This window comes from Salvelinus namaycush, chromosome 15 (genome assembly GCF_016432855.1).
Source record: "Salvelinus namaycush isolate Seneca chromosome 15, SaNama_1.0, whole genome shotgun sequence".
Taxonomy (NCBI): domain Eukaryota; kingdom Metazoa; phylum Chordata; class Actinopteri; order Salmoniformes; family Salmonidae; genus Salvelinus; species Salvelinus namaycush.
Window position 1 is genome coordinate 28,905,255 of NC_052321.1, and position 17,970 is coordinate 28,923,224.

General features: G+C 44.1%; 1 protein-coding gene and 1 long non-coding RNA gene across 11 annotated transcripts; one reads left to right on the forward strand and one right to left on the reverse strand.

Moving 5' to 3' along the window:
* Window positions 1-1,138: 1,138 nt before the first annotated feature.
* Window positions 1,139-16,921, reverse strand: LOC120060402. Of its 10 annotated transcripts, none has more exons than XM_039009702.1 (8): window positions 16,739-16,921; window positions 15,464-15,539; window positions 14,137-14,281; window positions 3,455-3,599; window positions 3,197-3,266; window positions 2,967-3,074; window positions 2,764-2,853; window positions 1,139-2,174 (listed from the first exon to the last, which is right to left on the reverse strand). In XM_039009702.1, exons 3-8 carry the CDS (start codon window positions 14,271-14,273, stop codon window positions 1,294-1,296), a joined length of 1,431 nt encoding a protein of 476 aa, XP_038865630.1. In that variant the 5' UTR covers window positions 14,274-14,281; window positions 15,464-15,539; window positions 16,739-16,921; the 3' UTR covers window positions 1,139-1,293. The 10 variants fall into 10 exon arrangements, with proteins under 10 accessions (XP_038865630.1, XP_038865627.1, XP_038865631.1 ...); XM_039009699.1 differs by having other exon boundaries at window positions 14,137-14,284; window positions 16,739-16,920; XM_039009703.1 differs by lacking the exon at window positions 16,739-16,921 and adding an exon at window positions 15,642-15,716.
* Window positions 10,575-14,393, forward strand: LOC120060404. Its single transcript, XR_005478223.1, has 2 exons — window positions 10,575-10,917; window positions 14,146-14,393. It is a non-coding gene; the product is annotated as an uncharacterized LOC120060404 (long non-coding RNA).
* Window positions 16,922-17,970: the final 1,049 nt, after the last annotated feature.

The window sequence follows — 17,970 nt, forward strand, 5'->3', positions numbered from 1 at the left end:
AAAAACCAAGCCATGAGGTCGAAGGAATTGTCCATAGAGCCCCGAGACAGGATTGTGTCGAGGCATATCTGGAGAAGGGTACCAAAACATTTCTGCACCATTGAACGTCCCTAAGAACACAGTGGCCTCCATCATTCTTAATTGGAAGAAGTTTGGAACCACCAAGACTCTTCCTAGAGCTGGCCGCCCAGCCAAGCTGAACAATCGGGGAGAAGGGCCTTGGTCAGGGAGATGACCAAGAACCCGATGGTCACTGACAGAGTTCCATAGTTCCTCTGTGAAAATGGGAGAACCTTCCAGAAGGACAACCATCTCTGCAGCACATCACCAATGAGGCCATTATGGTAGAGTGGCCAGACGGAAGCCACTCCTCAGTAAAAGGCACATGACAGCCCACTTGGAGTTTGCCAAAAAGCACCTAAAGGACTCTCAGACTATGAGAAACAAGATTCTCTGGTCTGATGAAACCAAGATTGAGCTCTTTGGCCTGAATGCCAAGCGTCACATCTGGAGGAAACCCGGCACCATCCCTATGGTGAAGCATGGTGCTGGTAGCATCATACCTTGGGGATGTTTTTCAGCTGCAGGGACTGGGAGACTAGTCAGGATCGAGGGAATGATGAACGGAGAAAAGTACATAACGATCCTTGATAAAAAACCTGCTCCAGAGTGCTCAGGTCCTCAGACTGGGGCGAAGGTTCACCTTCCAACAGGACAACGACCCTAAGCACACAGCCAAGACAACGCAGGTGTGGCTTTGGGACAAGTCTCCGAATGTCCTTGAGTGGCCCAGCCAGAGTCCGGACTTGAACCCGATTGAACATCTCTGGAGAGACCTGAAAATAGCTGTGCAGCGATGTTCCCAATCTAACCTGACAGAGCTTGAGAGGATCTGCAGAGAAGAATGGGAGGAACTTCCCAAATACAGGTGCGCCAAGCTTGTAGCTTCATACCCAAGAAGACTCGAGGCTGTAATCACTGCCAAAGGTGCTTCAACAAAGTACTAAGTAAAGAGTCTGAAGACTTATGTAACTGTGATATCTGTTTTTTATTTTTAATACATTTACAAACATTTCTACAAACCTGATTTTGCTTTGTCATTATGGGGTATTGTGTGTAGATTGAGGAGGGGGAAAAAACTATTTAATCCATTTTAGAATAAAGCTGTAATGTAACAAAATGTTGAAAAAGTCAAGGGGTCTGAATACTTTCCGAATGCACTGCATATAAATACAAATAGCATTGAGTCATAACACACATTTGCAGTGCTTTTTAAAAGTCTGAAGGGATATTCTACGATTCCTCCATCTCTCCACTTCTTTCCGGTAATGGAGGTAAAGATTCCTCCTCTTCCTCGTCCTCTGGCGGAGGCACAGGGGGTGGGGTAGGGCACTTACTAAGCTTCCTGCTCACCCTGGCGTACATTGGATTCCACCCCCTGTCACTCAAACCATCCTCTACCTCCTCCACCAATGAGAGAGGGCTTGTCAGGTCAAGCTCCTCCCCCGGGTCTGTGCCTGTAGTTTTTATTGGCTCATTGTCAGGCAGTGTGGTTGCGCTCAATTTCTGGACCAGTTCAGCTATGATCTCATAGTCTGGGCTTGCCAGGTCCGATGGCATTGTGACCATGGTTGTGTCATCGTTAGGCTGTGTGGTTGATTCGTGGACCAGTTCAGCTATGGTTTGATAGCCTGGGGTTGTCAGGTCCACTTCCACAGAGGGTTCATCAGGTGTGAGCTCCCCAAAGATCTCATAGGTGTGCTGGGGTCGGACCCCCAGGGAAGGCCCCTGGTCCTCACCCTCCACCTGACCCTCTTCTTCAAGCTGAGCGATAAAGTTGGAGCTGAATTCTGCAGGGGTCTCCAGTAGGTCAAGGTCGTTCACGATGGGGATATTGAGGGGGTCAGTGTCATTCACAATGGGGATATCGACAGGTTCAAGGCTGTTCACAATGGGGGCATCCACAGATGCAAGGCTGTCCATGTTGAGGGAATCCACGATGGGGGCATCCAGCACCAGGGTGTGGTGAACATTCATGATGGGGGTGTCCATGGTGTCCCCTGAATAGACAGGTGGGGGTACGGACTCGAGGATGCTGTCATCTTCCACCACGGATATAGGTGCTGGCATAGAGCGGAGCTCGGGTGTGAAGTTCAGGACCTCCCTCAGGTCACCTACAAGATGAGAAAATAAGAAAATAATAGAGGAGAGTCACTTAACCTGAAGCTTAGTCAAAGAGAGATTGAGCCCCATTAGTTTCTGCCTGTGGCTATGGAACCCTGACCTGTTCACCGGATGTGCTACCTTGTCCCGGACCTGCTGTTTTCGACTCTCTTTCTCTACCGCACCTGCTGTCTCTAACTCTGAATGATCGGCTATAAAAAGCCAACTGACATTTACTCCTGGGGTGCTGACCTGCTGCACCCTCTACAACCCCTGTGATTATTATTATTCGACCCTGCTGGTCATCTATGAACGTTTGAACATCTTAGCCATGTACTGTTATAATCTCCACCCGGCACAGCCAGAAGAGGACTGGCCACCCCTCAGAGCCTGGATCCTCTCTGGGTTTCTTCCTAGGTTCCTGCCTTTTTTCCTAGCCACCGTGCTTCTACACCTGCATTGCTTGCTGTTTGGGGGTTTAGGCTGGGTTCCTGTTCAGCACTTTGTGACATCGGCTGATGTAAAAACGGCTTTATAAATACATTTGATTGATTGGTTGATCGTTTGAGAAGTGCACATAGGTGATTTGAGGTAGTCTACCGATGTCGACGGTGGTGGGAGGGGAAGGAGATATAGTCGTCATGGCCACAGGGGTTCCGTTGGCAATCTGCAAGGAACCTAGAGAATCACCTGCAGGACATCAAAACACACCTGTAATACTTACCCACTACTCACCAAACTTGTGTGAAAGACACATGGGAGAAATGCGTAGGGGGATACAGAGAGAGTGATGAAGGCAGTACCTTGCTGATCTGGCGCCACCCTGTGGCTCCTCCAGGGTTTGATCCTGATGCCATCCTGCTCAGCAGGAAGCTGCTCTGGGACACTGTCTTCAGGTATGGGACTGAAATCTAACCAGGGAGGAGATGAAAACAGAACACACACTGTAAGACAACCCTTCAAGCAGATCTAGAGGTAGCCTCGCTTACGGCTGAAACTATAAACACAGAGGTGTAACAGTTTGGTTTCCCACCTCTCTCGTTTTTTCTGATGTCATTGATCATGGGGTTCTCCCTGGCGGCCAGGGTGTTCTCCAACTTTACCTGTCAATCAAAAACACTCAGGTAATGACATCACAGTATACTGGGTTCATCATTTTGCTGTCATTGGTCTCAGGACAAAGTACTCTCAAAAGGATTCCATCCACTGCATCCCTCCCTCCCTTCTCTCTTCAACCCTTTGATCCCTGCTACAACTTCCTTGCTTCCTCCCTTCCTCCGTATCTCCCTACCTCCTCTCTGACTGACTTCTGAGTAACCCTGGTCAGGACATAGCTGTCGTCATTGTTGTTGCTTGTTTTGTCTCTCACCACTCTCATCAGCTGTGACTGGGTTCTCTCCACCCCCCCACCACCGTCCTGGAGCTCAAATGATTGCCTGTGGAACACAGCGCAAACTAGAGAATCCGAACAAGTACAACAGATACCTACTGATGTTTACAGAATTTCAAAGAATTTGGTACACTCCCTAATATTCAACAATGCATGAAAAAGTATTTACTTTTAGAATCAAGTGCACAAACAATAAATGTGGTTCACCATTAACTAATCCATATCAGCAACAGTATCTATAAACAGTATATAAAGTGATTATTTGCTGATAGCAGACCTGTATTTAAAGGTGTGTTCATGATATATTAGTCTGTGTTTGAACTTTTGCACTCGCACTATGGCGCTATCAAATCACTATTTGAAGGTGTTGGATTCTGGCTTGAAATATACTTATTCATGTTACCATACCAGAACCTATTGATTACTTTACACATATAAGAAATGTACATGTCAAAACAAATCACATTTTATTGGTCACATACACGTGATTAGCAGATGTTACGGTGGGAATAGCGAAATATTTGCGCTTCTTGCTCTGACAGTGATGTAATATCTAACAAGTAATATCTAACAAATTACACAACATATACCCAATACACACAAATTAATTAATTAAGACTATATACATATATGGACGAGCGATGTCAGAGCAGAATGGACTAAGATACAGTAGAATAGTATAGAATACAGTATATACACATGAGATGAGCAATGCAAGATATGTAAACATTATTAAGTGACTAAGATACCATAGAAGTATAGAAAACAGTATATACATATGAGATGAGTAATGCCAGATATGTAAACATTATTAAAGTGACTACTGTTCTATTCCTTAAAGTGGCCAGTGATTTCTAGTCTATGCCTATAGGCAACAGCCTCTAATGTGCTAGTTATGGCTGTTTAACAGTCTGATGGCCTTGAGATAGAAGCTATTTTTCAGTCTCTCGGTCCCAGCTTTGATGCACCTGTATTGACCTCGCCTTCTGGATGATATCGGGGTGAACAGGCAGTGGCTCGGGTGGTTGATGTCCTTGATGATCTTTTTGGCCTTCCTGTGACATTGGGTGGTGTAGGTGTCCTGGAGGGCAGGTAGTTTGTCCCTGGTAATGCGTTGGGCAGAACGCACCACCCTCTGGAGAGCCTTGCGGTTGCAGGTGGTGCAGTTGCCATACCAGGTGGTGATACAGCCCGACAGGATGCTTTCAATTGTGCATCTGTAAAAGTTTGTGAGGGTTTTAGGTGACAAGCCAAATTTCTTTAGCCTCCTGAGGTTGAATAGGCTCTGTTGCGCCTTCACCACACTGTCTGTGTGGGTGGTCCATTCCAGTTTGTCAGTGATGTGTACGCCAAGGAACTTGAAGCTTTCCACCTTTTCCACTGCGGTCCCGTCGATGTAGATAAGAGACTGCACCCTCTGCTGTTTCCTGAAGTCCACGATCATCTCCTTTGTTTTGTTGATGTTGAGTGAGAGGTTGTTTTCCAGGCACCACAGAGCCCTCACCTCCTCCCTGTAGGCTGTCTTGTCATTGTTGGTAATCAAGCCCACTACTGTTGTGTCGTCTGCAAACTTGATGATTGAGTTGGAGGCATGCTCGGCCACACAGTCATGAGTGAACAGGGAGTACAGGAGGGGGCTGAGTACGCACCCTTGTGGGGCCCCAGTGTTGAGGATCAGCAGAGTGGAGGTGATGTTTCCTGCCTTCACCACCTGGGGGCGGCCCGTCAGGAAGTCCAGGACCAGGTTGCACAGGGCGGGGTTCAGACCCAGGGCCTCAAGCTTAATGATGAGCTTGGAGGGCACTATGGTGTTGAATGCTGAGCTATAGTCAATAAACAGCATTTTTACATAGATATTCGTCTTTTCCTGATGGGATAGGGCAGTGTGCAGAGTGATGGCGATTGCATCGTCTGTGGATCAATTGGGGCGGTAAGCAAACTAAAGTGGGTCTAGGGTGGCAGGTAAGGGAGAGGTGATATGATCCTTGTCTAGTCTCTGAAAGCACTTCATGATGACAGAGGTGAGTGCTATGGGCGATAGTCATTAAGTTCAGTTACCGTTACCCTCTTGGGTACAGGAACAATGGTGGCCATCTTGAAGCATGTGGGGACAGCAGACTGGGATAGGGAAAAGATTGAATATGCCCGTAAACACACCAGCCAGCTGGTCTGCACATGCTCTGAGAACGCGGCTAGGAATGCCGTCTGGGCCGGTAGTCTTGTGAGGGTTAAAACGTTTAAATGTTTTACTCACGTCGGCCACAGAGAAGGAGAGCCCACAGTCCTTGGTAGCGGGCCGCGTTGGTGGCATTGTGTTATCCTCAAAGCTTCCAAAGAATTTGTTTAGCCTGTCGGGAAGCAAGACGTCGGTCTCTGGTTAGGGTAGGTTTTAGTAGTCACAGTGGGTACTACATCTCCTATACACTTCCTTATAAACTCAGTCACCGTATCCGTGTATGCGTTTAGATTATTTTCGCAAGCTACCCAGAACATATCCCAGTCCACGTGATCAAAACAATCCTGAAGCGTGGATTCCGATTGGTCAGACCAGCGTTGAATAGTTCTTAGCACGGGTACTTCCTGTTTGAGTTCCTGCCTATAGTAAGGGAGGAGCAAGATGGAGTCGTGGTCAGATTTGCCGAAAGGAGGGCGGGGGAGGGCCTTGTAAGCATTCCAGAAGTTTGAATAGCTATGGTCGAGAGTCTTAGCAGGGCAAGTAGTACAGTCGATATGTTGATAGAACTTCGGCAGCCTAGTCCTCAAATTGCTTTGTTAAAATTCCCAGCTACAATAAATGCAGCCTCAGGACATGTGGTTTCCAGTTTGCATAAAGTCCAGTGAAGTTCTTTGACGGCTGTCATGGTATCGGCTTGAGGAGGGATGTAAACGTCCGTGGTAATGACGGAGGAGAATTATCTTGGGAGATAATATGGTCGGCATTTGATTGTGAGGTATTCATGATTGGGTGCACGAAATGACTTGAGATCCTGTATGTTCCTATAATTACACCATGAGTCGTTAATCATGAAACACACCCCTCCGCCCATCTGCTTTCCAGAGAGATATTTATTCCTGTCTGCGTAATGTACTGAGAATCCTGTTGGCTTTACCGTCTCCGACAGAGTATCCCGAGAGAGCCATGTTTCCGTGAATCAAAGTATGTTACAGGCCCCGATGTCTCTCTGGAAAGAAATCCTTGCATTAGCGAGTAATATACTCGGAAGCGGTGGGTGGTGTGCGCGCCTCCTAAATCAAACCAGCAGGCTGCCTTGAGTGCCTCTCCTCCGCAGGCGATGTTTTCGGATCGGCCTCTAGAATATGTTCAATTGCTCTGGGGAGAGTGAACAAAGTATCTGCTCCAGGGAAGTCGTATTCCTGGTCGTAATGCTGCTAGTTCTAATGAGTTACCGCCGCTCAAATATCCAATAGTTCTTCCCAGCTGTATGTAATGACTCAAAACATTTCCAGAGCTAATAATGTTAAAAATAAATAGTACATTAACAACAAAATACTGCAAAGTTTCCTAAGAGCTAGTTGAGATGCTGTCATCTCCGTCGGCGCCATCACGTTTGTATATGTTGGGGTCAATGAAGGGTGAATAGGAACTTTGTGTATGGTAAGTAAGTTACTGAGTGAGACAAAGTTAATATTCTGTTCAACCATGTTATTGCTGAATATTAATATTTCTAAGGAAGGAGGCAAAGAGCAACAGTCTAGTCTCAGTTCCAACAGGCAGGCCTGTTGCGGCGGAACCAGGACAATGAGGGATCTGGAACTCAACTCGAGATAAGGTCAACAGTTTTTTATTATGTTTCTTATTTGTATTTTTACTCCTTTTTCTCCCCAATTTCGTGATATCCAATTGGTAGTTACAGTCTTGTCCAGTGCTTAATTTGAGCCGGATCCTGCCGGCACCTCTCAGATTTGACTTTGTTTGTTCCGGCACCTATTGCCCAGATCTGGTAGCTCTCATGGCATGATTTATTAATTATGTCACTGTTCACACTATAGACATTCTAATAAAAGCGATCAGTATTAAATCAAGTTGCCCCCTCGTTATTTCTCCCACCCCCCAGAAAGACCATCATGTAGAAGCGCGGTGATCCTTCTTTGTAATCATCCTATCATGCCACACTGATTCCAGACCTGCTCTATTATATGTACATAGAGGTTATGGGGAGGGCCAGTGGGGTAAGTACCTGATCTTGACACAGGTCTTGGTAGTTGCCTAGTCTAGTCATGTCCCTACTGAATTTGAGTCGTGGGAAAGCCAAATACATTTTTTATAAGAAAAGGCAATCGAGTTTGACATTTTTCAAGTCCAAAAATCCAGAGAAAGATGGTGAATCGAACCCAGAAAAAGCCACATAATCACATAGCCGAGTCTAGTCATCTACCTACTGTATTTGAATGGTGGGAAAGTCAAATAAAACATTTATAAGAAAAGGCAATTGAGTTTGACATTTTTCAAGTAAAAAAATCCAGAGAAAAATGGTGAATCGAACCCAGAATGAGCCGGAGAACTGTCAGTGCTGGAGGAGAGGAGTGAGGGGCAAACTTTTCCTGATGGCAATGCCTTAGCTAGCAGTTCTGCTAATCCTGCCAGTTCAGCATCACCACTGGCACCTCCACTAGCTAGTAGGCCTACTAGCGAGTCAGACTCAGCAGGAGAGGGAGACGGGGAGCTGGGGGGGACAGTGTATCAAACACCGATGAAGTGCTCGGAGAAGGTGCAGTTTTCAGTTCAAGAACAAGCAAACGTATAACCCCTGGCTTGTCATGCAGAAGTCAAAGGTGGGCTGGACAACATGCAAAAAGGTTGGGAGCGTCGGTCTAGAAATGACTGGAGGACTTAAACTAGCAAAAGAGAACCCTTAGAGAAAAAAAAGAAAAAAAAAGATGCACTATAGCCAGAGTCAGAACAGTCTTAGAAGAAGGCTAAACGTCACAGGCCCGCTCATGGCTTTGAGCAAGAAGTTGACTCTCAGGAGTTAAATGCACTTGACATGGGGAAAGTCATTGTGGGAAGTTTTGAAAACTAAGGTAGGATTTTTTTTAGTTCCTTTGCCTTCACTGCACAGAACAAGTTTGTAATCTGAATATGTGCTTCATATTACCAGATTGGCAGGAGGCCTAGAGTTGATGTTGGAAATGTACATACATTTAGGTTGGAGTCATTAAAACTAGTTTTTCAACCACTCCACAAATGTATTGTTAACAAACTATAGTTTTGGCAAGTCGGTTAGGACATCTACTTTGTGCATGACACAAATAATTTTTCCAACAATTGTTGACAGACAGATTATTTCACTTATAATTCACTTTATCACAAATCCAGTGGGTCAGAAGTTTACATACACTAAGTTGACTTTGCCTTTAAACAGCTTGGAAAATTCCAGAAAATGATGTCATGGCTTTAGAAGCTTCTGATAGGTTAATTGACATCATTTGAGTCAATTGGAGGTGTACCTGTGGATGTATTTCAAGGCCTACCTTCAACCTCAGTGCTTCTTTGCTTGACATCATGGGAAAATCAAAAGAAATCAGCCAAGACCTCAGAAAAAAATTGTTGACTTCCACAAGTCTGGTTCATCCTTGGGAGCAATTTCCAAACGCCTGAAGGTACCACGTTTATCTGTACAAACAATAGTATGCAAGTATAAACACCATGGGACCATGCAGCCATCATACCGCTCAGGAAGGAGATGCGTTCTGTCTCCTAGAGATGAACGTACTTTGGTGCGAAAAGTGCAAATCAATCCCAGAACAACAGCAAAGGACCTTGTGAAGATGCTAGAGGAAACAGGTACAAAAGTATCTATATCCACAGTAAAACGTGTCCTATATCGACATAACCTGAAAGGCTGCTCAACAAGGAAGAAGCCATTGCTCCAAAACCGCCATAAAAAAATCCAGACTACGGTTTGTAAATGCACATGGGGACAAAAATCTTACTTTTTGGAGAATTGTCCTCTGGTCTGAGGAATCAAAAATAAAACAGTTTGGCCATAATGATCATCGTTATGTTTGGAGGAAAAAGGGGGGACGCTTGCAAGCCAAAGAACACCATCCCAACCGTGAAGCACGGGGGTGGCAGCATCATGTTGTGGGGGTGCTTTGCTGCAGGAGAGACTGGTGCACTTCACAAAATAGATGGCATCATGAGGTAGGAAAATGATGTGGATATATTGAAGCAACATCTCAAGACATCAGTCAGGAAGTCACAAATTGGTCTTCCAAATGGACAATGACCCCAAGCATACTTCCAAAGTTGTGGCAAAATAGCTTAAGGACAACGAAGTCAAGGTATTGGAGTGGTCATCACAAAGCCCTGACCTCAATCCTATAGAAAATTTGTGGGCAGAACTGAAAAAGCGTGTGCACGCAAGGAGGCCTACAAACCTGACTCAGTTACACCAGCTCTGTCAGGAGGAATGGGCCAAAATTCACCCAACTTCTTGTGGGAAGCTTGTGGAAGGCTACCCAAAACATTTGACCCAAGATAAACAATTTAAAGGAAATGCTACCAAATACTAATTGAGTGTATGTAAACTTCTGACCCACTGGGAATGTGATGAAATAAATAAAAGCTGAAATAAATCATTCTCTCTACTATTATAGAGAGACATTTCACATTCTTAAAATAAAGTGGGGATCCCAACTGACCTAAAACAGGGAATTTTTACAAGGATTAAATGTCAGGAATTGTGAAAAACTGAGTTTAAATGTATTTGGCTAAGGTGTACGCAAACTTTCGACTTCAACTGTATATATTCTCATATTTTTGTTCTGCTGTAGTCTACATTGATTTATTTTACTTGAACTCGGACTCGGGAGAGACGAAGGTCAAGAGCCATGCGTCCTCCAAAACACTACCCTGCCAAGCCACACTGCTCACTTAACCCGGAAGCCAGCCACCAATATGTAGGAGGAAACACCATCCAGCTGCCACAAGGAGTCGCTAGAGCATAATGGGACATGGAAATCCAGGCCGGCTAAACCCTCCCCTAACCCGGTCGACGCTGGGCCAATTGTGCGCTCCTCATGGGTCTCCCGGTCACAGCCGGCTGTGACACAGCCTGGGATTGAACCCAGGGCTGTAGTGACGCCTTATGCCGCTGCGCCATCTGGGAAGCCTTTAAGGTCAACAGTTGAAGAGAGAAGACACTGCTGGGAGGGGGCCATAGGGTCCCACCTCAAAGACCATCTGATCAAAGTCCTATCTCATACACAATTCCACGCCCAAGAGGGTCCTAGACTTAGGCAGGGCCATGACAATACCAGTAAGAGGCACCGACCGAGTTTCTGCCAAACAACAGAAAAGGAGTGTTTATCTTGGACATACAAGGAGGGGACTCCTAGTCGTAAGTACTGTATATGCTTGTGTGACTTGTGTCTGTAGATGAAGCACCCAGTGGGTGAATAAACTTGGTTTAAGCTTTTTCTAGTCATCCGTTGCTCGGAAAAGAAAGATAAACAGAGTGAAGTATCTGAGTGATTCACCGGTGGGGCCGGCCTATACATTATGTACATTATTTGAAGTGTGTCGTTTCGTAATGTAGAGAGAGGGGAAGAGAGAGTCCTATGTCTCATACCACAGGAATTCCCGAAGCCACCAAACCTGAACGTTCTGTCTGACTGGAATGTGTGTGTGTGTGTGTGTGTGTGTGTGTGTGTGTGTGTGTGTGTGTGTGTGTGTGTGTGTGTGTGTGTGTGTGTGTGTGTGTGCGCATGCGTGCATTTGAGACAATCATAAACCAAAATATGTATCTACAAGACAAAAGACAATACGACATTCAAAGACAATGTCTCAGGTGTAGAGTATCATGACATTGATCAAGCATACATTGATAATGATCCATAAGTACACTCAAATCAAAATCAAATCAAACTTTATTTGTCACATGCGCCGAATACAGCAAGTGTAGACTTTACGTGAAATGCTTACTTACAAGCCCTTAACCAACAGTGCAGTTCAAGAAGAAGAAAATATTTACCAAGTAGACTAAAATAAAAAGTAATAATAAAAAGTAACACAATAAGAATAACAATAACGAGGCTATATACATGGGGCACCGGTACCAAGTCAGTGTGCGGGGGTACAGGCTAGTTAAGGTAATCTGTACATGCAGGTAGGGGCGAAGTGAGTAACAATGCATACCTATGCATAGGTAACAAACAAACAGTGAGTAGCAGCAGTGTACAAAAGGGAGGGGAGTCAATGTAAATTGTCCGTTGACGATTTTATGAATTGTTCAGCAGTCTTATGGCTTGGGGGTAGAAGCTGTTGAGGAGCCTTTTGGTCCTAGACTTGGCGCTCAAGTATCCGCTTGCCGTTCGGTACCAGAAAAAAAGGTCTATAACTTTGGTGACTGGAGTCTCTGACAATTTTATGGGCTTTCCTCTGACACCGCCTATTATATAGGTCCTGAATGGCAAGAAGCTTGGCCCCAGTGATGTACTGGGCCGTTCGCACTACCCTCTGCAGCGCCTTACGTTCAGATGCCGAGCAGTTGCCATACCAGGCGGTGATGCAACCGGTCAGGATGCTCTCGATGGTGCAGCTGTAGAACCTTTTGAGGATCTGGGGACCCATTTCTAATCTTTTCAGTCTCCTGAGGGGGAAAAGGTTTTGTCGTGACCTCTTCACGACTGTCTTGGTGTGTTTGAACCATGATAGTTTGTTGGTGATGTGGACACCAAGGAACTTGAAACTCTCGACCCGCTCCACTACAGCCCCATCAATGTAAATGGGAGCCTGTTCGGCCCGCCTTTTCCTGTAGTCCACGATCAGCTCCTTAGTCTTGCTCACATTGAGGGAGAGGTTGTTGTCCTGGCACCACACTGCCAGGTCTCTGACCTCCTCCCTAGAGGCCGTCTCATCGTTGTCGGTGATCAGGCCTACCACTGTTGTGTTGTCAGCAAACTTAATGATGGTGTTGGAATCGTGTTTGGCCACGCAGTCGTGGGTGAACAGGGAATACAGGAGGGGACTAAGTACACACCCCTGAGGTGCCCCGTGTTAAGGATCAGCATGGCAGACGTGTTGTTGCCTACTCTTTCCACCTGGGGGCGGCCCGTCATGAAGTCCAGTTGCATAGGGAGGTATTTAGTCCCAAAGTCCTTAGCTTAGTGATGAGCTTCGTTGGTACTATGGTGTTGAACGCTGAGCTGTAGTCAATGAACAGCATTCTCACATACGTGTTCCTTTTGTCCAGGTGGAAAAGGGAAGTGTGGAGTGTGATTGAGATTGCGTCATCTGTGGATCTGTTGGGGGCTGTATGCGAATTGGAGTGGGTCTAGGGTGTCCGGGAGGATGCTGTTGATGTGAGCCATGATCAGCCTTTCAAAGCACTTCATGGCTACCGACGTGAGTGCCACGGGGTGGTAATAATTTAGGCAGGTTACCTTTGTTTCCTTGGGCACAGGGACTATGGTGGTCTGCTTGAAACATGTAGGTATTACAGACTCGGTCAGGAAGAGGTTGAAAATGGCAGTGAAGACACTTGACAATTGGTCCGCGCATGCTTTAAGTACACGTCCTGGTAATCTGTCTGGCCCAGCGGCTTTGTGAATGTTGATCTGTTTAAAGGTTTTGTTCACATTGGCTACCGAGTGCGTCACACAGTCATCCAGAACAGCTAGTGCTCTCATGTATGATTCAGTGTTGCTTGCCCCGAAGCCAGCATAAAAGGCATTTAGCTCATCTGGTAGGCTCGCGTCACTGGGCAGCTCGCGTCTGGGTTTCCCTTTGTAGTCCGTAATAGTTTTCAAGCCCTGCCACATCCGAAGAGCGTCAGAGCAGGTGTAGTAGGATTCAATCTTAATCCTGTATTGACGCTTTGCTTGTTTGATGGTTCGTCTGAGGGCATAGCGGGATTTCTCATAAGCGTCCGGATTAGTCTCACGCTTTTTGAAAGCGCCAGCTCTAGCCTTTAGCTCGATGCGGATGTTGCTTGTAATCCATGGCCACTGTTAGTATTCCTACATATACAACAGGTACATTACTTTTCTAGTCATGGTTTAAATGTAAAACCACTCTCTCCTTAGCCCCAGTTGATGGGACAAAGTCTTCTAGAATCTCAGAAAGAGTTGGAATTTTAACCTGAGGCCGTGGTGTACTGTATGGAGGGATGAATTAGTTGTAGCCTGGAGCACTGAGCTCCATGCACGTTTCATTCATACATTTACCTACACCTCATTCCTGTAAGCATGCCATATAGGGTCTTGTACAGTACTCATACATATGTAGCATCTTAATTTGAGCCAGTTTGCTACAGCAGGAAAAAAATCCTGCTGCTATAGGAATTGTAAATGATTAAATGGATTATAATTCATTTACATGTTTGTAGGAGTCTATACATATTTCGTAAGGGAAAAACAAGTCTGGAATTTCAAAGTGAAAATTACAAACTTCAGAAGCCTTTTTTAAGCTCAAATACACTACACGTTTTACATTTCATGCATTGCAGTAAAGTTATCCTGCTACAGGGTGATCAAATTAAGATTCCACATCTGTAGGCGTCAAATACTTTCTATAATGGAACAAAATAAGAATGTTATCAAATGAATCTATCACTGACCTTCCACAGATAGTGCAGAGGGTGAGGAGGATGATGGAGAGGAGGAGGAAGAGCAGAGAGAAAACAACGACCTCTGGAGAGAATGATTTCGACACTGACACTGCCCATGACCCCATGACCTCTCCCACCGGCGCCATGGCAACTGCTGCTGTAAGGGGAAACAGTGAGTGAGAGAGGTGGAGAGAAAGAGAGAGAGTTTGTGGGTGCATACATGCTTTCGAGTGTGCTTTGGTGAAATAAAAGTGTTGGCTCATCTACTGAAAGGAGTGTTTATTTTGTGTATAGTTGTGATTGATGGTGTCAATTTGTACTTTTATGGTTACGTGATCAAAGAGAAGTTGACAAAACAAAGCATAGCACACATTTGTGCACTGAGAGGATTCATCTACTTACTCATTGAAAGATAATTCAAGAGGGTTCATGTATACACATATTATTACAGTATAGGATTGAACTCTTTGTATATTCAGACAGACAGACTCTTTGTATATACAGACAGACAGACAGACAGACAGACAGACAGACAGACAGACAGACAGACAGACAGACAGACAGACAGACAGACAGACAGACAGACAGACAGACAGACAGACAGACAGACAGAATTATAGCACAAATAAGATAACTCTGACACTGAAGATAGCTGGGATACAATTTAACAAATAAAGCTGTAATTATGAATGCAGAGAGCAGAGACAACTATATGATTAACTCCCTGACCCCATCAAATACATCACTTACTGATGATAGGAAAAGTCATTTTCTCTGAGAGGCTACTCTTACTTAATTACTGTTAATTAATTAATCACTTACTGCACTTAAATACCAAATTATCAACAAGTGTGCGAAACATTCTAAGAAAAGTAAAACATTGAAATAGAAACAGTGAAACGAAAGAAAACCGACATAGATAGACTGACCAGGTGAATCCAGGGGAAGCTATATGATCCCTTATTGATGTCACTTTTTAAATCCACATCAATCAGTGTAGATGAAGGGGGAGACAGGTTAAAGAAGGATTTTTAAGCCTTGAGACAATTGAGACATGGATTGTGTATGTGTATCATTCAGAGGGTAAATAGGCAAGACAAAATATTTAAGTGCTTTTGAACGGGGTATGGTAGTAGGTGCAGGCACACCGGTTTGAGTGTGTCAAGAACCGTAACGCAGCTGGGTTTTTTACACTCAACAGTTTCCCGTGTGTATCAAGAATGGCCACCACCCAAAGGATATCATGATATGACATGTTCAGTCAGTATATGGCTTCTACAGATAGCTTGTTACATATTGAATATGAAACAGTATTTCATATAAAAAAAAGACTTACCTTGTGATTCACAGGGATAACGTCTTGACTGTTATAATCCAATCAAATGCATAACGCAGGGCCATCTGTCAACATCCTGTAAGTGTCAAATAGCAGAAAGAAAAATACACAGGCTTTTAATTTACATTTAATACATCTGATAACTGATATCATTAACAACGTTTATATTCTATTCTACCATTTCAAGTATGACCTCATGTTAGTTCCATTCTGTGTTCTCTGAAACACTTTCACCTGTTTGGAGAGGTCTCACTGCCACTGCCAATCAATGACCCGTTGATTTGAGCCAATCAAAATGGGCTGGTGTTGATTGAAAAGCATTTTGATACAAGCCTGTGCTCATAAAAATGCATGTGCTAATTCTACTGCTCACTCTGTACTTGATGCGGCCTACACGTTGTTCAAACAATTCAAATTATATTTTGAAATGTAACTTTTTCTTTCCGGTAACCCATGAGCAAATACTGTAATCCTAATGTACAAACACACACTCACACACACACACACACGCACACTGTATGCTTGCACAGAGGAACAGGTTGTTTTGACCACACCTGAAAACTCACTCTAAGAACAATGAACAGGTTTCTCCTGCCGCCTAAGACTTAGACTATAGCCTACGGCAAATGGGTTGTTAATAAAAGTGGAAATGGAAGTTTCTACATTCTGCAGTTTATTCATTGACAGCCTTGAACACACAGGACAGAGGGCAAGGACAGAGGGCAAGTACTGAACAGAGCTGCTATGTTCGTGTTATATGGTCAATAATGACTTTCACTGTACAGGTGTTGAAGGCTTTAATACTGAAACACACACTATCTTTCTCCCTCTCTCCTTTGAAAGGCTCTTGTTGTGTTGTTTTTTGTGTGTATTGTGGTCTGGGAATTGAGATCAAGCCGTTTTTGTTGTTGTACAATACTGTGACAAGGGATTAGTATACAATGATATCAAACTGGCAGCTATTTTAGCAGTGCACAGCAGCCCCCAACTGACGGTTAACCCTTGATCAGTGGTGCTTAGTGTGTTGTGACCCCAGCTGTGTGTGCCACTGAGATGATAGAGGCAAAGAGAGAAAGGAGAAGAGAAAGACCACTTACTAACTTGAAGGAGAGAAAGGAGAAGATAAACACTTAGCAGATGGTAGATATTGTGTATGACAGTGTGAGGAGTTTCAAAATGCAAACAAGCATATACAGTATTCGTGGAGTATATACAGTATTCGTGCAAAGGCCCACAAGCACACACACACACAGGTGAAAATAAATAAGTACTCACAAAGTAAAGTATTTTGCGGGGTCGGACAGCTGACCTTGTCAAAGACGGTCAACAGACAGCAACACCTTCTCACCCAAATGTACCATGTCAATATGGTACACCACAGCCACCACCTCTCTCCCTCTGTCTCTGTCTCTCTCTCTCTGTCTCTCTCTGTTATCTTGTCACAGATCTCTGTTAGCATTAAGCAGCAAGTAACTTTGGAACTTTACTTCCTCATTCTCTCTCTCCCCACCTCTTTCTTTCTCTCTCTTTCTCGCTCAATGTGACACACATCACAGCAAAACGGAAACATTCACAGAATATTTGCTAAGATCCCCATTAAGTTCCAGTCACGGTTTTATCTAACATTAGGATGATAACATCCTAAACCATTCAAAGAATGTTTTTGATAACAAAATGTTGTTGTTTTGTCTTCAGAAAATGTTTTCAATTAAATATCTTCAGAATGTTCTCCTTACATTCACTTACATTCACTAAAATGCTTTGCACAGCATTTGGAGCAACTGCCTCAGAACATTCCTCATACTTTCTCAGTAGGTTTTCAGGTAATGTAATAGCACAATGTACTAGGAATGTTTTTAGGTCATACTGCTGCAACAAAATGTCAGAACAATAGAAATAGTTCTGAGAAACATTACGGGAACGTTCTGCTAATGTTGATTGAAATGTTATTAAAAAGACTGATAACAACAAGCAAGGAATATTCCCACAATGCTCTCATAAAGTTATAGTGTGACGTTATGACATGATTGTTCCAATAACATTCTCTTAACATTATTCAGCAATCATGTCTGGTTTCAATTACATTTTTTTCGGAGAAAACATTATTGGAACGTTGCGCTAACGTTAATGGAGATGTCATCCGAGACATCTACCCAGGTATAGGATCTTAATTTGACCACACAGCAAATCAAAATTGGTTCTGTGAATGTTCCCAAAACATTCATTATGTAGCTCCGAATGTTCTAATAACACAAAAACGATCCAGTTGTGCTGATGATCATACAATGTTATATAAACATTCAGCTGATGTTGCAAGAACGTTCCCAGAACACATTTTGTCTGTCCTTTAAAGGTTCCCAGAATATCGGGGACGTCACAAGAGATATGTTTCCAAAACATAAAAACTGACCAGTTGTGTTGATGACTATACAATGTTGGCATTAAGGTTGAAAAAATATTCCTCTGATGTTGCAAAAATATTAACAGAGCATATTTTTTATGTTATG